Consider the following 22,908-nt stretch of genomic DNA (forward strand, 5'->3'; position numbering starts at 1 on the left):
CTCAAGGAGGCCCTGTAAGGTCAGAACCCACAATAAACAGGAGCACAACTGGAGAGGACACTTAGGCACATATCAGCCTTTTCTGGACCAGGAGTCTTCTAACCAGGCTGAGAACAGACTTCCTCTAGACAGGAATTCTCTATCCCTTTCTTCTACTCCAGAAGTTGCTAATGCTGTGGCTTCAACAGTTACCACCATCTTATCACCCTTTTCTTTATTCTGATTTTTTTTCCTGCACCTACTCACAAGATATGTTCTTCACCAAGACAACGAGATGTGAAATATGAAGGAGGTTTCTTTTTTCCTCTTAAAGACCACAAATGAGCAGACATTGTTCAGTGCATTAAAAAAACCAACTCGTAGCTTCAGCTTGCTGTTAAAACAGATGGCACAGTCACCGCAGCAAGTAATCCTCCCTCTGAAAATGTAATATAAAGCCAAGGTGTCTGGCAAGGCTACACAGTTAAATGGTAATATACTCTTTGGTCAAAAATTCAGTTTGAGGACACACAGAACAAAAACAAGTTCAAACCCTGGCAAGGAACTGAACTAGACTCAAATTTCCACTCCAAACTCCTGCTCGCTTTGTGGCAACACTAAGTAAAAGAAAATTGCAAACACAACAGCAGGGAATACTCATATAGGAACCTGATTCCTGGCCTCTTAAATAATATTTTAAAGTACATATTAAGAAATAACATTTTTAACATTAAAAAAATATAAAAATCTTACTAAGATTATTTTAGTTACTGTGTTTTTATATTAAGAAACACCGATCACAGAAGGACCTTATCCAGAACAGACCACCATGGAATCTTATTGAATTACCCTCGCAGTTTCAGCAAGTCACAGCTGGTTACTCAGTTTACTCTGAGTTATGCTGATTACTGCATGTTCCCTCCTCCTTTTAGCAAACTATTTCCTAAGCTGTTATTTAGCTAAGATGCATTTCCTGTCAACGGATGTCATTAGAGAAATTGAAGCACTATTGCAGAATTATGTTGTAATTGAGATAAGAAAACATGAGTAAGACTTCTGGTTTTACTATGCAAGAATGCCATTATTATTCCACCACATTTCCCGAGTATTTGACATTTCCATATATCCAGCAGTTAGGATCGTTATTCATTGCCTTTGCTATTGTTCAAAAGAAGTTTCTGCCATTAATTTTAATTTTTAAAGTACTGTAAGCGTGCAGCCTGATGCTAAATTCCTTTGCACTCAAAATTTCCATCCATTTAGCATCCATTAAAAGGAAACAGCATCGAGCAGAAGAGGAAAACTGATTTGCTCTCCAGAAAGCCATCACATTCAGAACAAAGATCAATTGGTCATTAAAAATAGGAGACCTGCAAACCAGACATTTACTAAGTTTTTCTTCAATGTGTCATTTGGCAAAATCGTGTCTCTGCAGTTTTCAAATTAAAAACAAGATAGAATGTACTGCCTTCTGAAAGCATGAGGAGAATATAATTTCATATTTTCTTACCTTTGCATTATAGGGAATATAATGCTTTGATAAGGCTTCAGGAGTGTGCATCCATGTCTTGTCTACAGAAAAGCAAAATAAAAGAGGCACTGAATAGGTTATTCAATTGTTAATTTAACTATAATAGTATCCATCTGGAAAATAACAACCACCCTCCTCTGAAAAGTATGTATGCAGTAAATAACTACTGGAGGGAGATATCTCACACCTTCCCAAACATTAGATGAAAGAACTTAGTTATTTCTCTTGGGCACATTCTCCATTTTAAGCGACTTAATTTAACATAAGAATTCCAACTCCTCCCCCCAAATGTATTTATTGGCCAAAGGTCGTTTGCTGTTCCTGCTTCTGATCAGTATTTTCTGCATCCTGCTGTTGGTTAAAGCACTGACTCTATGGTGTGCTTTTAAAGACTCTTTTTTTTTTTAGGAATTATGTGCTTTTTCGGGTGAATTATCAAGACACAAGAAAAATTATCAAAGCTATAACTGATAGGAAAAAGCCCTTACAAGAAAGAGAAAGCACATCAGATTCACTGATTCACAAGTTCAGATTTTCTTTAATCTTTTCTTACATACCTTAAATAAATTTGTTTACTTCTCTTTAATTTTCGCACCACAAGACTGTGCTATTCTCTTACTTTTCCCACTGGATGTTTCATATGGTGACATGAGATTCTGTAATTATTCATCAAATACTCTTCCCTCCTTATTTGAATGCCCTTTCTGAATGTTCTACATAACTTAAGGTGGAATTCCAAATGCTAGAAAAAGCTTCTTTTTATTACAAGTCTAGAAAAGTTTTTTTTTAAAGTTCTCTCATTTGAGAGTGTTTAAGAAAAAATAAAATATATTCCAAAATACTAAATTGCATTACCACCCTCACGAGAGATTCTGTAACACCAAGTAGTATTTTATATAGAACACACTGAATATTTAGTAGCATTTTCTAATTTGAGAGCATCCTGTTTTAAATTAGCATGAATTAAAAGTCACAAATCTGGAACTTTATTGAATTAAGTAACAGAGTAATAGCCTAAAGCAAAGTTCTACCCTTGGATATTCACAGACAGTTCCCTTTGCCTTTATTGGGAATTGCAGTTTGAGCAATTACTAACTTTTTTGTTACTTATACATAAGAACAATAAAATCCTTTTTCACTTCAAACCATTGAAGAGCAAAAGCCGTGGCACTTATTGACACTGAAGCAACAACAAAATATTTTAGCATATACAGAAGGAAGAAAACTGTTAAAACAAGATTTTCACCACAGTCACCACTCTGACAGGGTCAGAAGAGCAAAGCTGGGGGAGATGTCTTGCCTTTAAGCAAATTTCATTCCAGATGACAGTAAGGTTCAGCTCCATTACTGAAGAGTGATATTATCACTTCTTAATTAAGGAAGAATGATTTGTCCATTCAGCAGCACCCAGGAGTACAGTTATGCACTGAAGTGGCTCTTCCTTTCATTTGTGGCCTGTGATTGGAATGCCAGAACCAAGAACTCATTTCCCAGAGTATTTTAAGACCTGAAACCTGATCTCTATTTGAACATGATATCAAAAGCTGCTCCATTTATTTCATGCCCAGTACTGACACAAACAAGTGAACGGGCTGTAGCTTCTAAAGCAATTTTATAAGGAGACAATTGATTAGACAGGCACCAGTGACACTAACTATTCCTTGCAAATGTTTCCTTCTTCCTTCTTCCCATCCCCGAGCAGGGCAAGTTCAAATCCGAAAAAAAATTATTAGTTTGGGAACCAAGTGTGAAATGCTGGTCTTAAGCATCTGGTAATCTTTCCAGTGCTCTTAATAGGTACAAAGCCTGACTTTAAACGCTTCTGTGAAATCATCAAGTTGCCCATCAAACTCCAACTGTAATGTTAGAGGGATTCCAGCTGGGAATAACACTGCCAGGCAAGTGTTGCCACAGCTCTTGGCAACCCTAAGTTAGGAGGAAGGTTAGGAAATACGGATGAGCACTCTCAGCTCAAAAGGAAATCAGTAACTCAGCAGGGCAGCAAAAAGATGCCTGGATTTTACGATGTCTTGTGCTGCTGACTAAAACAGTGAGCCAGCAACCAGCATTTCCAACATCCAGATGGAGATCTGCAGACATTGAGACATAAAGTTTTCCACTAGAAGCCCATTTCCTAGAGGCAAGTAATTATTGCAGTGGTGGCAATTCTGATAGAACTCTTAACACTGAACAAAATCAATATAAGGCAAAATTCACGGGGGTAGCAAAGACATGCAAAAAATCAGGTTATTACAAGGAAGGTCATTACCAGCGTTTCCTTCTGAATTGTAAGTTCTGATTTTGGACTTGCACCACCCTCAGCAACTGTTTGAAATACTGCTTAAAATTAGTTTGATTTCACAGCAGTTGAGAAATACCAGACATTTTGCTTCTAATAAACCAGAAAAACATGAAAAAAGAAAACCTATAAAACAGATACTTGTTTAAATACCTGATGTAGATGTGGCTTGTGGTTTTCATGGTTCCTCACTTTTTAATTTAATTTTTAAAGGGTTTTCACAGCTTAATGTTTAATTATTCATTCCGAAGCAACAAACAAAATATGAAACCTTACAATGAAAAGCACAGTTCATATTATTGTTTTATTAGTTACAGAGCACCAGGAGTTCTAGGCACTTAACAGTAAATAAAACCATAAGTCCTAAAGAAAGGGCCAAAAACTTAGACAAAACCAAACTTGACAACCACATGCATCTAACGTTAGCAGTAGCAGAAAGTGAAAAGAGATTCATGCTATCACGCTGGGTGAAAACCAGTTATTTTAGATTTTGTCTGAAGCTCTTAACCTAGGTTGCCTTTGCATTCACATTAAAGTTTAAACAAGAGCCCAGATTTTTTTTTGAGAATTATAAGTTTGAGCCATCCAGAGTCCATCAAAACCTACGTGGAGCTTAGCTTGAATGAGGTATCAGAAATTCTAAGAAGTAAAAGCCTAAACATGTGGTGGTTTTGCCAAAGAATCCGGGTGCTGCGTGGCACAGGAGATGTAGAAAAGGGTCATTATTCAGATTTCAAGGGCACAGGATAAGCCACAGCCCTGCTTAAGCAGAATTAGTAATCCTGGTTGCAGTCTGCACACAGCACCTCTTCCCATGCATGGTGTGCTAACAGGCTTTGAGAGAGCCCCTGGAGCAGCAGCACAGCAGCCCACCTAGTTTTTAAGAGAATTTGACTTGGGTGAGAACTTCTCAGGTTTTGCCCCTGCCAGCACACACTAGTCTGCTCAGGGCAGTGGGAAAACTCCATCAAATTAACCCTGGCTTTGACAGACTGGATTGCAAGGGTGGAGGCAGCAGGAGGGGCACTTCCACGGTCAGAGGATTGGTGCTGCTCAGAATCGAGACTTCACTCCTTTCTAACCCCCCTTCAGCCCCTTTCCACTCTAAATCTGCATTTCATATCAAATGCTTGGTCATCACACAAGCAGGGAGCCCCAGGTGTGAGCAATTCCAGAAGCCTCTGGAGAGCTGGGGAAGAGGAACGTGCTGACAAATCACTCACTGACAAATCACACGCTGGAGTCACCAGGCTTGGGGACTTCATAAAGTATCCAGCCCAACTGTGCTGCACTCAGAGGAGGATAACATTAGGTTAGGTAACAGCCCAGCTGACCATTTATCTACCAAAAAGGAAAGAGATAACAGTGCCAAGAAATTGTTCTCCCTTTGAGATTAATTTCTCTGCCTGTGACTGCCCAGAGAGATTATAGAGTGGAATGTTCACACTGCAGTTTCAGTTAACTGCCTCCCTAAAGCCCCCTCTCATTATTAATTAATTAACATTAATTAATTAACGTTTCTAAAGCATTTATCAAAGCATATGAGACCTAGTGGCCACTCACTTAACATGATGAACAGAGAAAGGACACCGATGTGTCCTTTTTTTCAGTGCCATGGTGAAAATACAGTGGTATCTAGAAGGTAGAAACTAAAGCCTTTATTCTTTACAGAATCAAAATCTCTTTGACATCAATGAATGTTTTTCTTGCTAACATCATGAAAGTGTCTTTTCTTCCTGTTTTACAAAACTTGCTATGGAAAAAAGATCTTATGTGACAAATCAGTCTAACAACACTCTCCTGAAGGAGAGCTCATCCCACGAGATCAGTGTATCTGGGTATTACTGCCCCGGGGAACAAACAGCTTTTTTGCTTCAGTGTGTGTATATATGTACCTATACCTTTAATTTTTCCTGGATTATTTCTTTTTCCGTAAAGAAAACCTTCACCATGGGACATAAAAGAACTGTCACCCTTCTAAATCATTTCCTTTACTGTGCACTGCAGCAGAAAGAGGTGGGTTCCCACAAGCCTCACTTAAAGCTGGTCAGACAACAAGGTAGAATCTGTCTTGATTACTGCAGGCTAGAGATGAACTGATAGGCTGAGCTGTGAGACTTAATGCTTGATACCCGGGTTTTCATCAGAATGTAATACCTAAATACTATTAACAAATATAAATATACCTGAGTTATTACCTAGTTCATCTGTAGCATTTGTTCCAGCCACCTCCTAGAGGAATGACTGAGTAAAGTCTGGGTGTCTAATAGCACTAATTTATTAAAGTTATTACCAGGTTACTATGATTAAGCAATTGAAATTATGGCAAATTCTTTCCTAGACACATATAGAGAAAAAATCCGTTAATATACATAGTTCAAAAATAGTTACTTTTGTTATTTCTTTTTCTTTTCTTCTTTTTTTTTTTTTTTTTTTTTTTCCCCAGACATAAAATGTTCTTTGGAGATGTATTTATTCTTTGCCAAGCCATGAGCTGTATCTCCCTAGAGCAGAGTGATCTTTGCAGAATGTTTTGCCTTTCTGTGTCCTTCTCTAATAGTATTGAGGACCTGATGAAGGGTTTTAAAAAGCTGATTGCTACAATTGCAAAACGGTACCATAGAAAGCTGGGTTGGCACAGTTGCAAAATTAAAACAAGCCTTGTATTTGCATTTCCTCCAACACTAACATTTGCTGCATAACCTACACATTTTATGCTGTATATTTTTAAGAAGTGGATGCTAGCATGTAGGTTTTGACAAGAAAGGAAAATAGGATGAAAATAATATGTTAGTGCAGTGATTAGCAAATCTTTGCTTTCACGCTTCTCATTTGTTGATGTTAAGAGGTTTTAACAAGTTCAGCTTCCTAAATCAAAGGGGAAAGCAAGAAAAATAAATCTGAGCTATTTAGCTTCTAACCTCCCAGGTCTTCTTGCCACAAGAAAGCTTCTGGTTGAAGTTGAAAAAAAGAGATTACTGGCATAACATAATTTAAGTGATTGCATTTTCACAAGTTTTACTAAGAAGTATGTAGAGATCAAACCTCCAACTCCACCTTTCACTTTTGTAGTCAAGAGTTCAGTGAATTGTTCCAATAAATAAATTTGGAGGAGTATCAATTAAACTTGTAAAAAATATTTAAAAGGCAAGTTTTTGAAGAACTTACTGTTACAGTAAGAACACAACATAGGTGCAGCAAAATAGAGGTACAGTTAAGATATAATTTTAATTTTTTAATTGCAGAATATTGAAATAGTGTAACAGAGAAGATTAACTGGAGCTTTTTAAAGTGCAAAGTGGAAAGAAAAGAAAAGAGCAACCAGTCAGAACAACTACAGTATGCACATCTGTAGCTTCCTCTTGCTTCTGTGACTAAGGTACACCCAAATGGTTGCATTTCACACAACAATATTTTCCTAAGTGTCCTATTTTGGATGTTCTTTGCAATTTTCCAACACCTTTATAAGACAAATCCCTACGAAACCTGGAAAGGAGCTCCTTAGATTTTGCAGAAGTAACAAATAGTTCCTGTTGTAAATATCATTATTAACCTGCTGAGAATATTCTTTAAAGCAGGCAATAGATAAGATTACTTCTGCAATACTTTTTTGAAGATAACACAGATAAAGTAGGCAACAGGAAATTATTATTATTATTATTCATGGGAAAGGGAAGGGAAGGTTTGGGAAGGTAGGGAAGGGAGAGGGAGAGGGAGAGGGAGAGGGAGAGGGAGAGGAAAAGGAAAAGGAAAAGGAAAAGGAAAAGGAAAAGGAAAAGGAAAAGGAAAAGGAAAAGGAAAAGGAAAAGGAAAAGGAAAAGGAAAAGGAAAAGGAAAAGGAAAAGGAAAATCAGGCTTAGCTGCAGAAAGCCAACAGGAATCCTTTGGAAAATGTTTCCAAAGCACACTCCTCATTTGCCTCCTCTGAAGACATACTGTAATCATTTATTTCCTAAGCAATTAGAGCTGTCTCTTCTGCTTTCAGAATGTAAATATACCACCATAAATATATGTACGGTTGCATAAAAATGTTTGCAAACACACGCTGCAGGACTAACTACTTCCTTTTCCCACCCCCAGAATACCATTTGGTCCTTGCCAAATGAGGATGGTAACCCTGCAAGTGTCCTTGCTGGCACATTTGAAAGGGTGCCCCATAGCCTAAGGAGAACAATATAACAGTACAGATGATACCTAAAAAAACCATCTTCAGAAATCAATCCAAAAAAGGGACTTGGTTTCTGAATACTGGTTTTCCACATGACCCCGTATTTAGAAACCCTAAGAGCAGTATTTGGAACACACAAGACCTCTTTGTGGAGATATTACAAAAGTAAGAAGGTTTTTGGGACAAGTGAGACAAAAAAGTACCATCTTTTTCCACCAGACTTTGATCTCCAAAAAATTCTTATTAAAAGAAAATAATCCTACAAACATCAAGCAGCAGCTTTTTTGAGGTGGGGGCAGAGAAGGAGATTTAGACCTAGTCTTGGTTTTTGTTTTTTTGGTTGTGGTTTTTTGTTGTGTGGGTTTTTTTGTTTTTGTTTTTTGTTGTTGTTGTTGTTTGTTTGTTTTGGGGGTTTTGGTTTGTTTTTTCTTGTTTCTTTTCTTTTCTTTTTTTCCTTTTCTTTTCTTTTTTCTCCTGGAAGGCAATGAGTTCCCCTATGAAAGGATGAAGTGCAATCAGAGGAACATCTGAAGACCACAATCTGGAAAATTGTGACTACCTACATGCCTTTAGCATTGTGTGAGCACCTGCTCAATGATTTTTATCACTATTCATAATGTGGAATAACCTGTTTGCTTAAATCCCTGATGTGAAATATACTTTCTGACAGGATGAAATAATTTACTTTAGGACTGCACTTATCCCCATCACTCTTTTGGGCCTTCACCTGTTGTCTGCTCATTCAGAGAAAAAATAAAACATTTGTCATCTCTGGAATGCAGCATATGTTTATAATAAAAACAAAGATCATATTATAGCCAGGCCATTCACATAAAAGAGCATCCTATAACCTTTGATTGCAGTGCTTTTATATGTCAGCCCCTGCCCATTAAATGCATCTGTCTGCACTTCCATAAATGAGACTCATAAAAAGCCATTGCACAGAAATGTTATTGCTGAAACCCATGATTTAAAACAGGCCATTACTTCAGTATATTCTATTTAGCACTATAAAGACCATCTACATCTCGTGGGCTGGTAATTGGCACCAATTACCAACCTTACAAACTGCTATCATATGGAAAACTAACCCCAGAAAATTTAGATTCCTACCAACATTGAACTTCATGCAATAAGCAGACTAAGGCCGACACTCACTGTGGGGTGAAGGAGGACCATCCATGTGCAATAATGAAAAAACTAAATTTAACTGCTACATCCTCCACCACCTCACTGACTTCACACATTGTAATTCAGTACTAAATTTAGCCCAAAGTAGACATATATACCTATATTTTGGCACTATTTTGAGTCACTCAAAAAATTTCCATCTTTGGGTCACAGCAGGTTTGGATGATAGTAATTTCCTATTTAGATATGCCTTTGTCTAGAAGGAACAGTAGTTTTCTTTCACATTTCTGATGAGGTAGAAGCCAACAAATACTAGTTAATTTTTGTTTACCCATATGCACCAGTCCTTAAACTAATGGCTTTGAATGGAAGGATGCAGAATCATTAAAATGTGCCAAATGCATCCGTGAGAGGCACTTCCATTCATTAAAAAACATAAGCAAAACAAAACCCCCATAGTTAATGTTCTCTGTTTTGTTTATGCAAATAAATCACATCAGACAATCACATATAAATTAAGGACAAACAGGTTATTCAGTTTAGATACAAACACACTAAGAATAAGAAAAAAATTATGTCACAATATAGCATTTACAAACACCTCTTACAGGAGAATTACTTTAATAATTACAATAATATCCCTAAGCTACTTAAAAGAGAGACTGAATTTCTCAAGATGTACACATATTTTGAACTGATCTCCATCTGCACTACAGACTTTTTCCACTACAGCATTTCAAAGTGAGAATGATGCCACACCTGACCTTAAGGGAAAAATTAAATGAAAAATAAAGAGGACTCTTCAAACCTCGTGACCCAAACATGGCTCACGTACAAAAGCAAGCTCACGATGCTGTGGTAGGTAGAGAAATGTTTTCACAACCTCTATCATAACAGGAAAGCAACAAGAACATACCTTAAGGTTGTTCGTCAATTTGGTTTTGTGGGAGAAGGAAAGAGATCCTTAAAAAAAAAAAGATAATCTATCTTTTCAATGGAGTTTACTGCACTCATTGCTCAATGAATGAGAAACAACGTTTGGTTTTGTACAATTTGTACAGTCATATAATAAATCTGCAACGGACAATTTTCTCCTTAACAGGTATTTTTCAGTCCAGCCAGCCTGTATTGAAGTCAACAGAGGGGCTATGTTGCTTTGAACTAAGTTTTTTTCATATTGAAACGTGCAACTTCAGCAGGTGCTGATGTCAGCTTTAAACCTGAAATCATCTTTTTTTTTAGTATAAGTTCATAAAGTTTGTTTCCCTGTTATACAAGCTCACGGGTAACAGATGAGAACAGATATCACAACATGGACTGCTAAAAGATTCCATATATTTATGATTACTTGTTTAAGTACTTCCTGAAACAAGCTGAATTGGTTTAAACTTTACATTTTTCGTTGCTGTTATTAGGATGAAAGACAGACAGCTTGATTTTATTCAATTTGAGATTTAAGCATATCAATTAAGCCTTCAACTAAAATGGTTATCAGGAAAGTAAAAACAGTTAAAGGGGAAATATAAACTGTCCGTGTTAGTCCTGCTTTGTGTGAAATCTCAGGCTGCACCAACTTTTTAAGGCCAGAGCACTTAGCACCTTGTCAGGTAAGTGGCTATGACCCTCAAAAATAAACTTACACTGAGTACTAGTTCTAGATACGATATTTGTAGTAAAAAACTTTGCTGCAAAATGATGTCCTGGTAATACTGAAAGTGGAGGGTCTGTGCTCTAAAGATTTATGCCAAACCTGCTGTTCCCACAACACAGATCTCCCAGCAAACACTCCATGTCACATATCTAGGGGAAACTTTTGCATGTAAAGAATCAAGGCTAATTTTAAAAAGAGCTCCCTTCCACTCCTAGCAACTCACATTTCATTGCAATTCTTTCGTGAAAGCACAATTAAAAATTAAAAAAAAAATAAAAATAATTTAAAAAAAGGAAAGAAAGAAAAAGAAAGAAACCTTGATTTTAGTGCTTCTCTTCTTTCTCTGTTTACCAGTGTTTGTCAATTATATAATTTACTGAACATTTAAGAGGAAAGTTTTGTTCTTGGTGGCACAAGAACTCGTCAGCAGGTACAGCACAGTCCAAGTCACTTCAGCCACCAGCTTGTCCCGTGCAAAAAGATAAGGAGCTGTGGAACTAGGAACTATCTCCTCTATATGGATCACATTAAAAAACTCATATAGACTGACCATGAAAATGAACATTAGGGGACATTTATTCTATAAATCTGCACAATTTAGACGTGGCTGTTATGAAAGTACCACCTCTACCTCTACTTAAATGCCCCTCACAATCCTGTATATTTGAAACCATTGCTTTTGTAGCTCCAGGGTAACAGGGTGGTGTGAACCTGGACTTTGCAAAAACCCTCCCAGCACAGCAGCCCAGAGAGTGGTTTGGATTTAGACAGAACTGCTTGAGAAATCAAGAGCATTCCCATAGGCAACTCCTCAAACCATCCAGGCTCTTGTGGGCAGAATAAACCCACAATTAACTCCACTAAGCACAGATATGGAAATTGTTGTACTCTGAGGTCTGGAAGGAAAATCAAATACAACAAAGGAAGTTCAGCACCTGTTTGAACCTGTTCTTAAAGGCAGTTATTAGACATGAACATTGATAGAGCCAAGCTCTTCTGAACTTCAATTGGCATGAAAAATATGTAGTTTTCACTTATTCTTGGCAATTGCTTAACTGAAATTTGGATTTTCCTTAGGATATGAGAATGGAAATGTCATGTGCATCTCTATGAGTAAAATAAGCAGATGACAGGATTCAATTCTTCTGGCTGTTCAGGGTCTGAATCATTACCAAGAATCCACAATAATTGCATTTCATTGTGCCTGGCAGCTTTTATATGATGTTTTTTTTTTTTTTTTTTAATTGGGATAAAGAGAACAGCACACCAAATTGACTGAACAACAATGCAAATGCCCTTGAATACAACGAAATTCCAAAAATTTAGGTAAGGTCAGTAAGAACTTTGTCACGAAGAAATGAAAACAAAGGAATGAATCCAGAGCCTTCAAACGATCCCAGAAAACTGAGGATACAGCTTCACAATTGGACCATAAAGGCACGATGCAGACACTGCAAAGGGCAATAAGAAATAGTGAAAGAGCATTTTAGTGCTCTGAGTGCAAGTGAAAACACTGAGGGAATATACCATAAAACACAACTGGTCTGTTTGTGAAACATGGAAGGCTGAGTTTCAAACGTTATCAGAGGGAATTAGGAAAAAAAAAAAGGAAAAAAAGTTATAGGGTCTCCTAGATAAAACAACCTACACACCTCAAGTTTCTTTCCCAGATAAATCAATCGAGAATTAAAAAGAAATATTGGAAATGGTCTCTCAGATGATCTGGAAGAAGCTTGGCAGCTGGGAGCTACAGCTCCCTTGGCAGAGGTGTTACAAACACCAACACAAGGAAATACAGCAGAGAAGAGCACAGGCTGTGGATTTAACTTATTTCTTTGTGCTGCTGGGGTATTAAATGATCTTTCATCCTGTTCTGTATCCTTTGGGAATAAGTGTATCTGCCTTTTCCAACACCTGCTGACATTCTGGGCTTCCCTTCCCTTGATTTATCTGGCTTTAAAAAAGAGATGTACTACACGAGGGGGAGTGCTGCCATTGCACGTTGTTCTAAGGGAGGGCAGGTTCCTTTGATTTCCAGCTTTGACATCCATGCCAAAGCAGAAAGTCTTTTTACATAAGCAAAAATATTTACACTTAGTCCCACTGAGGTTACACCTAGTTATTAACACAGGGGCTTCAGCTCAGTGTGTATCACACTCAGTGATCTTTAGAAGAAAATATAAAAAAAAAATAAAGGGATGAATGCTGAGTATTTTCTACCTTACAAACAAATGAGAAAAATAGCAGTAAAGCTGTCAGTAAAAAACAGCTGCATCTCTGATGCTCCATCTAAGGACTTAAGTTTAATCATAAATAGACCATGAAAAGAGAATAAGCAAGCCAGAGGAGCAACATATATAAAACTCTGACTATTTATTGGCTCAATATTCTTTTGGAAATCATACAATTTCAGATTGTCACAAATGGAGAATAGCTTCTTAAAGTTAAGAAACATCCTGCTGCATGAGATATTTCAGGTATATTAAACACAGTTTTCTAAAATATCTTCTCCAAGAATAAGAATCCATTGAATATATATAATACAGAAGTCACCAACACTTTGGAAGTTCTAAAACCCTCCAGCACGTCCTTCGGCAAAAAAAGAAAAAAGTGAATGTATTCCATAAATATATTTACATGTGTGTGTGTGTGTACACACATCTTGCAACAAAAAAACCCCCCAAACTGAAATTCAACATAAGCTTTAGAGTTCAGAAATCTCTGTAACTGCCACTCAAGAATCCTTTGCTCTGTACATCTTATGGAAGGCTGCTTGTTCCTACCTAGTTAATTCAGTGCAATTACTAAGTGCTTCCTTGTATAATTCTTAATATTCTAAAGAATTTTTACAGGGCATTTATGTCTCCAGGGAATATAAGCTAAATTACTTACCTTTCTTTCTGCTAAAAGCACGATTCATGTTGAAAAATCTATCCAGTCAATGATGCTTCTGGGTTTGGTTTTTCCCTCCCCACTTTAACCTGCAGAACAAAACACACAGGAAAATAGAAAACTCCATTATTGTATTTGAAGTTCTCATTATCTTCACATTAAAGACAAAGCAAATGACCTTAAGAATTCTGAAATAATTGTGAGAAATAAAAGGGAGGTGTGCTTTGCTGAGGATTCAATACTGAAAAAATTGCCTTCTATCAGGGCTATTACCTTCTTGCTCCATTTACATCAGAGTGGACAGTAATTTCTGTATTTTCTTCACTTAAAAAACCTGATACACTTGTATTCTTACCTTAATTTTTGATTCACAATATTATCCTATAATTTTATTCTTCACCAACATTTCACAGCCAAAAATACAACATTCAGTACATCTTAAGCTGTAAAAACCACCCCAATCCCATAGTAAAGACTTTCCTTGTGCAACTACTTGTAAAGATACTCCCACCACTGCTTTTCATCCTGCTCAGATCTTCCAGCCAAAAGCTGCATCACTGCCCTTCCTTTCTCTTCTCTCCAAGCAGTCCAGTCAAAGGAAACAAAAAAGAGGTGGGGAGGAAAGGGAGGATAAAAAAAAAAGAAAATCAAAGCACTTGCTATCAGATTGTCTTTGGAAATCAGTTGGAACGTTACCTTTGCTTTGAAAAAAACAAAACCTAAGCCAGTATTTCAAATTTCAGCACCCAGATGACTGACAAATTCATTTAAGATACTTTATGCAGCTCATGAATGCTTCTTGTGGTGCTTGACCATCATTTTCAAGTAATTAAGTTCAATAGCAATTAAGGCAATTATATCCCAATTTCCAAGTATATATTTCTCAGATTGGAAGATGTGGGCAATTACAGCTGAAAAAAAAACCCCACCAAAACCTCCATTTGATTTTCAAGTACTCACTGCTGTGGCAGGACTTCCTTTCCATACAGTCCTGTGGGAATGAAAGAATAATCCCTGTTCACCTAAACTGGCAGAGGATCCTCGATGTGCAACCAACCACTTGCCCTTTAAAGTACAGGTACCAGATCATTTTTGTTTTACAGCTTTTACTGAGCACTTGAGAAGGGAGAATACCATGCAATAAGTACAGGTAGAAGTTTTCCACCTCATTTCCATCTCATTATTTCAATACAGAGTCCACACACTATGCATTTGGTTCACTACATAACAGTGTAGCTAAAGACTGCAGAAGCCTTACACACTCCCACAGCCATTCCTGGGGCCAGCCCTCACTCTTCCCAGTGATATAAGGGAAACTGTGGATACACAGAGGTCACTGAAAGCAGAAGACACTCCTGAGGGCTCTGAAGTCCTAGGACTGGTTTTAGCAGCATCCCTGGAACGCACAGCGGCATTCCTGGGGTAGTTCCAAGAAGTATTAGTTTCACCAAAAGCTGCCAATGCAGAGGAGTTCTCCTCACAGGGAAGGCACGGAATAGGACTTTCACCAGTGTAAGTGAGGATAATTAATTCAGTTTAAATGAAGTAACAAGCAGTGCAGAACATCAGAACCACAGCTTTTCAAACAAGTGCAAGTGTGTTAACTTACTGGTTCACAAGGAACACAGGCAGCCTATTAGATAAATTTAACAAATACAAGCAGTGGCAGAAGGCTGTTCACCTTCTTCATGAACTGTCACACCCAGTTTTGAGCAAAAAGAGCTTGCTTTCCTCTCTCAGATACCTCCAGCAGTTGCCTTACAAGCACTGGACCAAAGGCTTTAGTTCTTTCCACGATGGGATCATGACATGTCCTCTTTCAGAAAGCTTTTTTTTCTTGGTGTATTGCTATCTCATCCAAGAGACTACTAAGGAACATATTTGAGATGGTTTACTGCATAGAGAATCTTCTAAATAGCAACTCTGTGCACACATCACCGGGCTGCTGGCTGGCCACGTCTGCAGAGATCACCACTCAAGTATTTTGTTTAAAATAAAGTGTAAGTGAGCATATGTTTCTTCCTGGTGAACAAGGATATATTACCATTAAAGCAATCTACACTAGTAAAAGCCAAAATTTATGGACCACTTAGCTAAAAACGGAGAGTATTTGCCAAAAGTGTGTTCGTAATTTCAGTTCCAACAAAACATCAATAGAACAAGTTACGAATGTGGTTTGGACAACAAATAGTATCAAAACAATTAATCAGTGTTTTCCACTTCCACTTCACACAGAAAATGCTATGAAACAGGGAAATAGAACTGGCTGCAGGCAACTGCATTTAAACTTCCCTCAAACTCTAACATAAAGAACCTTATCAGCCTCTCAGATGCCAAAAAAGCAGATGGTTAAATGTCCCATTTAAATATTTGCTATTTAAAGAAGACCAACCCAAGCATCACAAGGTTAAGTTCAATCTCCTCAGTTGAGCTTGGGGTAAGAGGGTGCAATCAGAGTGCTGTAAGCAGCACTTCTGAGTTTTCAATCAGAAAAGCACATTTATAGTTGGATATATCTGCACAATATTTGCTCATGATATTCCAACAGATGAGGAATAAAACTATCAGGAGCAAGCAAGCTGTTCTCTGATCATGGATGCCAGACAGGTTTTGTGGCAGAAAATGGTTGTGTTTCTGGCAATGATCAACACACACAAGGTTGCTGGAAGAAAGTGAGTTGCAAACCAGTGTGTTAAGAGCTTGTAAATAACCCAAAAGGAAGGTAAGTCAGAAAATCCCATTCTGGTACAGGGAGCCCTGCACACAAAGGGAGAGTCCTTCCTATAAACCACTTGATTTGAAAGGGTAAAGCAGTTGTAAGAATCAGAGGGATTAGGGAATAGGAATGTGGACCAAGTCACTCCATTACTCATCACTCAAGAAGACACACCTAGGTGAAGAATGTTTCTCCACCTTACTCCCAGGAGTTTTCTTCAGCTTTGTCCAAAACCCATACCCTACCAGGAAATACCAAACCTGCACCGGATTTCACAAAATGGTTAATTGACAAAATATGAAGAGTTCTGACAGGTATGAACTAAGGAAAATTTGGGTTATATCAAATTATTTCCTTTGGGGCAGATAAAAAAGAGAAGAAAAATAAAAAAGAGAGAGAGAGAAAAGGCTTAGAAAACAATTTTATTAACTAATACAAATATAAAAACCAGCCAAACATTCTGAGCAGGAGGAGACATGGCACTCTCAGTGGGAACAGTGACATGGGCACGTGGCCTGGGAAGGTGAGTGTTTAAGCTGCTATGTCAAACTTTAAGCTGTCACAGGCAAAGCAAACACCTTCATCTCCTTTCCCCTTTGTCTTCACTGTCACTAACCCCTTTAGTTTTCATGGCAAGGTGCTTCTCCCAGTGAGGAAGAAACTGCAGAATGGCAGGGACGCAACAATGGTGGCTTCTGTGTTTGCAGGATGGTGATAGCAAGGTGTGGAGATTTGAAGCTGAAATCATCTCCTCAGTAATGACTTTTTAACAGTGACAACAGAGCTGGTTGCTGTCTCCTCTGCTTTATTGTGCAAAGGCAGTGAACAATGAAGTGCAGTGGCAGGCTTCCAGCTCCCAGCTCCTGCAGTCCTCCCTGGCTGCTGGAACCACACTGCAGTTCCACACAGACACCTTTAAATGCCTGCAGGCTCCTTCAGAAATGTTGTGTTTTGGTATGTTTTCTAAATTTAGAGCAGTCTCAAACAAGCTGGGAGAGGATGGACTTAGGAAGGGGAAGAAATAAGCCACGAGTGTAACTGGTTTAATTTGTCTCTGATTACTTCTTAAAAATTGGGTATTCCTCATGACTTATTTGGGGTTTCTCCACCCCAATCCCTTTGAATGGCATGGGCTATAACAATTACCTGGGCTGAACCCTTTTTTTTGTGCACCTCTTTTGCATTCCACAAATAATTCTTCCAATAAGACCTCCCTAAAAGCCCCAGCTTGCACCCATCCACTCCCTTTAATAAAAATACAGTCTGTCCCTTCCCTCTCACACACACATACACAGCCTCCTTACAAAGCCAAATTTAGCTTCAGGAGACATGAAGATTCAGACTCTTTCCTCTCTCAAACCCAGCCTTTCAAGCATACTGGATAATATTTCTTAAAGAATGAAGCACAAAATGTCTTAAACCCTGTTTTCAAAAGAGCCACAGCACACAGGAATGTGTGATTCATTGGGTTGAAATGAAACTTAGGCTTATAAAGTTATTTCTGAAGGTAAGATGAGAAACTTCCGAACACAGTAATAGCTTTGAAAGTATTTTTCTGGTTTAGACCAAAACATCGTGAAAATATTGTCCTAGTATGACATGAGACATAATAAAGGAAAAAATGATGATAATACAAGACTGCATAAAGTAATACACAAAAACAAATAAACAATACACAAAAATAAACATCATGATGCACTTGCCCCTCCTTTTGTATGAAAGTAACTGAAACACTAACTTGCCACAGCCCTTTCTCCTCTGAAGCAGTTAAATCATTAAAAAATGACACATCAATGAACATATTTCAGTGCAGACCCAAGCCTGCACTGCCTTGCAGCCTTTCCTAATGTTTGGAAAGCAAGCAGTTCCATTCATGGTAAAGAAAATACGTGTCCTCCAAGTTTATAAATGATAATAGTTTGTAGGACTAGAAACCACAACAGCATTTATTAAATAGATTTTAGTGCTGCAAAAACTTGCAGGAAAAAATAACTCAAAACCAGCACAGCTCTGTGGGCTTCACCAAAAACGAACAACTTTCCATCAGCTGAAGTTCTAAGCCTACGCTAACGTTTCATAATTCACAGAAGCACAAATGGAGTATAAAAGAAGAACATTTTGTCACTGGAAAACTTTACTTTTTTTAAAAGGTTTGCTCTTCCCCCCCACGTTTTCAAAAACATTCATTAGCCAGAGCCAAGTGGCAGCCACACTTTCTGGCTGGAGGCACGTCTGCAGGAATCCAAAGCTGATTCTTTGGCTTTGCAGAGGATGGGGGGGGACTGGTCAAGGACTGGTCTTGACAGGAAGCTGAACAGGAGCCAGAGTGTGCCCAGGTGGCCAAGAAGGCCAATGGATCCTGGCCTGGCTCAGGAACAGTGTGGCCAACAGGGCCAGGGAAGTGATTCTTCCCCTGGACTCAGCACTGGTGAGGCCACCCCTGGAGTGCTGTGTCCAGTTCTGGGCCCTCAGCTCAGGAAGGACATGGAGGGGCTGGAGCAGGTCCAGAGAAGAGCAACAAGGCTGGGGAAGGGACTGGAGCACAAGTGCTGGGAGAAGAGGCTGAGGGAGCTGGGGCTGTTCAGCCTGGAGAGGAGGAGGCTCAGGGGAGACCTCCTCACTCTCTGCAACTCCCTGACAGGAGGGGGGAGCCGGGGGGGGTTGGTCTCTTTTCCCAGGCAACCATCAGCAAGACAAGAAGGCTGGGTCTAAGCTGTGCCAGGGGAGGTTTAGGTTAAATATTAGGAAGAATTTCTTTCCAGAGAGGGTAATCAGACATTGGAATGGGCTGCCCAGGGAAGGGGTGGATTCTCCATCCCTGGAGGTTTTTAAGAAGAGACTGGATGTGGTATCAGTGCCATGGGCTGGGAACCACGGCGGGGTTGGATCAAGGGTTGGACTTGATGATCTCGGAGGTCCTTCCCAACCCAGCTGATTCTATGATTCTATCTAAAGCTCTTACCTTCCCACTACCAAAGCACACCTTTGCTGTTGAGATGACAATATTCTCAGTGGGGCAGAGCCCAGACAACAGCTCTGCTGGCCCTGGAGCCTGCAGCCAGGGCACCGTGGGCATGAAGTGCCCAGAGGCGGTCTGGAAGTTCCAGAAGTGGTCTGGCAAATACCAGAACAGCTGGAAACCACATCCCAAAACACAGCTCACCTTGCAATGTGCTGACTGTCCTCCTGTGAAAGGGAGGGGTAGGAACACCCTAATCTGCAGGCCAAAAAACATTCCCCTGGTCTGACACAGATCACAGCCCCTGCTCTCCCTATGCTCCTGAAACCAACTGGAAGGAGCCACAGGATTTTTCCCCCTCTCTCAACCAGTGTAAGCCCAGCACCATCGTGACAAGTGTTTTTGGCCCACAGCAAGAAGTCTTTCAGACCACAGGTAAAGCATTTCTCATACAGCAGATCTGCCAAAGGAGCGTTCACAGAAGCTCCAAGGACAAGCAGAGAGGAGTGTTATGCTGTAAATATCAACAGCAGAGGCCAGGAAGCAGAAAACCTCTATGAAACTCATGCACTTCACAGTAGTTTCCCAAAAAACTTGTCTAAGTGACTTTTTACTTTTCCATTTCCTAAAAATAACCTCTTCCTTTCAAAGGGAAAAAAAATGAAAATACAGATGAGTAAACAGATTGACAAGGGGATATCACCGAGACAGGTGACAGCAAAAACAATTCCTTAGGCAAGGTTATGGCTAATGTTTTGTTTTACAGCAGGAAGAGATATTAACATCAATAAACGTAACAAGAATAACCTTCACTACCGAAGTAGAACTCAGAAAAAAATGTGTTTCAAACTGTTGCAAATACCATTAAATCCCCAGACAAGTTGCTAATGGCACAATCTTAAGGAAAAAAGAAAGAGAAATAGAAAACTTACTTGTTTCACAAGAACAGTTCTCTAGATCTGTCTTTTAAAGCATAAGGAAAAATGTAATTTTAAAATATCGCACTTCTCAGCATATTTACTTGTAAGTAATTATTTTGTATTGTGCTTATCAATGATTATGCTGTTAAGGTTTAGTGGATTACATTACTCATGGAACAAACTGCAGTTTATACTGTCCAAACAAAAGGAGTAATTTTAAAAATCAGAGACTTCCTCTGTTATTTGATTCACTATGACAGAATAACCAGGAGATAAGAGGAATTTTCTTCCAATTCACAAGCAACGGTGTCAAGTCAAACGTGGTGAAAGATTTCAGTCATGTCAGGCTAATTTTTACTGCACTGTACAAGAACTTACAAATGTCAGATGCTCAGAACCAGTAGAAAGGCTTTACACATGTTCTCTCTCAAAGAGCTCAGACACTTTCATCTGCTTCCAAAAGACAGACAGATGGCAAACATCTTGCTCACTTGCAGACAAGAGGGCCTGTATTTCACATCCCATTAGCCATTTGATCATCTAGATGAAATCAGAAAGAAATTTTCATCTGTCCCACCAATTCCAGGTGGATAATGGAGCTCCTAAAAAGCTTTGTTAGTGTTTTGATTCTAACAGCAACAGAGTGAGGTTTGGCAATGGGATCCACCATGAACAGGTAAACACAGCTCTTAAAAATAAACCAGTTCTGGCAGAAAAGACACCGACCCCTGAGCTTTTTGACTCACAGGATGAATAATTTTCCAGAATTTCACACACAGTCCTTGCTTGGATGGATAGGTAAAAGAAAGATATGCCCTGGCACTGAGTATGGTTGCTTCTATGTTGGCATCACCCTCTCCTCTGGAAGAGCTGATTGCTCCATAAGCAATTTAGAGAAGCTATTTATTTAATTCCTGGCAGAGTACTTTCAAACCCTCCCTTGCATTTTCTCTAGGGGTGGAGGTGTGAGGGGGAAAGAAGCATTTGAAATCTTCAGGTTTCAAAACAGCAGCAAATTCTTGTTAATACCCTGAAATTTTTCAGGTTCTATTTACTGTATTCATTGCATTTTCACAATCACATTTTAAAAAGGGGCTCTGGTAGAAAAGGCAGAGACCAAAAGACTCATTAGGTATTCCAACGGTAATCTCCAAATAAAGCACTCCATTTGCAGAATTAAGTTTAGATCCACTTACAGTAAAAAGCTCATCACATTTAGCAGATGCACTGTAGAGCTACAAGAGTTTTATGAAAGAGTTTAATAAGTTCTAATAAAAGAGTTTTACAAAAGGCACCATTTTACTACTCTGCTGAAGCGCATTTGGCCAATCCTGAAAAGTGCATTGGACACACCACTGTGCCCATATGCCCAAAAGGTCCCATGGGACCACTCTATGAGCTTCCCTCAATGTGCATTAAACTTAATTGAAGTCCTAAAGTTGATTACTGATGTTCCAAAGATGATTAAGATGAAGTGAAAAACCCAGATTGTCTGTTTAGACAAAAGCAACCAGAAAATGTTGGGTAGGTAAGCGAGAGAAGAACGAGGAGAGATGTGCCTGCATCTCCCCACACATGCCCCTGCATTAGCTTTACTCCTGTACAGACTTCACAGGACACACTAGATGTTTGCTTCACTGTAATTTTCTCTCCAGAAGCTCAAAAGCCTTGCTCCAATTTATTATAATGTAAAATGAAAGAAATAATCACCCTTTCCCCAAGGGCTCTGAACTATGACAACACAAATGGTTTTGTATCTCTTTGAAGTCACCAGTTTGGGGTTATTGTAAAAGCTCTTTAGGCCTTGTTTTGTTTTTTAGTGTACAAGATCGATACAAAATTAACAGAGATCATCCTCTTATAGAAACCAAGAGGACAAGATTATTTCATTATTGAAATCTAGTTATCTGCTGGACTTCAAGTCCGCCCTTTTATACTTTAATTAATTTGGGGATGCTTGTTCCACAGCTCCCTCCCAAAGAACCAGAGCCCTGTATAATCTCTGGGCACACAGCCTGCTGTGCAGTTTATATATGCTGGCTTTCTTATCTTTCACAGTCCAGTTCCTCCAATCACTTAGTTCCCAGTGCTAGAGGTCACATGACAAAAAAAAAAAATGAAACCACTGTCATAAGAATTTCTAATACTTGATTTTCTCATAATCAATGTATTAACATATTACAAACTGCTGAAACAATGACATACAAAAGTGTCATTGTCTTGACAAGAGTTTAGAAAATGTCACTCACTTCCCAAAGACAAAATCCATGATACTGAACACAATCCCTTATTATCACAGTCAATAGACTTATCATTACTGTTAATACACTCAGAATCTTTGCTTTAATTGGTTAGCCTCAAGGACAGTACTAAGTTTTATTTGTACAGATGAGATGGGCTTTATTAAGTGATTTCAATAGTTTTCAAGATAGAGAAAAATTGGCAATACCCATTTTCTCACTTCTACTAAATGAATCTCAGGGAGAGTGTCTTGAAAACTAGATTATATTGCTTTTTAGGCTTTAATACTACAGTCCCTTGGCTTGTCTGAAGACATTCTGAAGCATCCAACCATTTTGATAAGGTGGTGATATGAAGTTAAAAACTGACACAAAAGCAGGGGAACCAAACTCCTATTTATGACAAATTAATCTCATGTGTG

At 38.7% G+C, this 22,908-nt stretch overlaps 1 protein-coding gene across 13 annotated transcripts in view; it reads right to left on the reverse strand.

Annotated features, from left to right (window-relative positions):
- The window catches only part of GULP1 (GULP PTB domain containing engulfment adaptor 1), a 151,988-nt gene that overhangs the window by 65,316 nt on the left and 63,764 nt on the right, over nucleotides 1-22,908 (reverse strand). For 12 of the 13 annotated variants that reach the window (XM_064660158.1, XM_064660159.1, XM_064660157.1 and 9 more), the window contains 2 exons: nucleotides 13,652-13,740; nucleotides 1,490-1,551 (listed from right to left, as the gene is read on the reverse strand). In XM_064660158.1, the coding sequence (XP_064516228.1) occupies nucleotides 1,490-1,551; nucleotides 13,652-13,679 (90 nt within the window). In that variant the 5' untranslated portion in view covers nucleotides 13,680-13,740. Of the gene's footprint in view, nucleotides 1-1,489; nucleotides 1,552-13,651; nucleotides 13,741-20,624; nucleotides 20,647-22,908 lie in introns of those variants that run through there. The other variant, XM_064660151.1, reaches the window with a different exon arrangement.

The sequence above is a fragment of the Pseudopipra pipra genome, chromosome 7, assembly GCF_036250125.1.
Source record: "Pseudopipra pipra isolate bDixPip1 chromosome 7, bDixPip1.hap1, whole genome shotgun sequence".
In the NCBI taxonomy this organism is placed as follows: domain Eukaryota; kingdom Metazoa; phylum Chordata; class Aves; order Passeriformes; family Pipridae; genus Pseudopipra; species Pseudopipra pipra.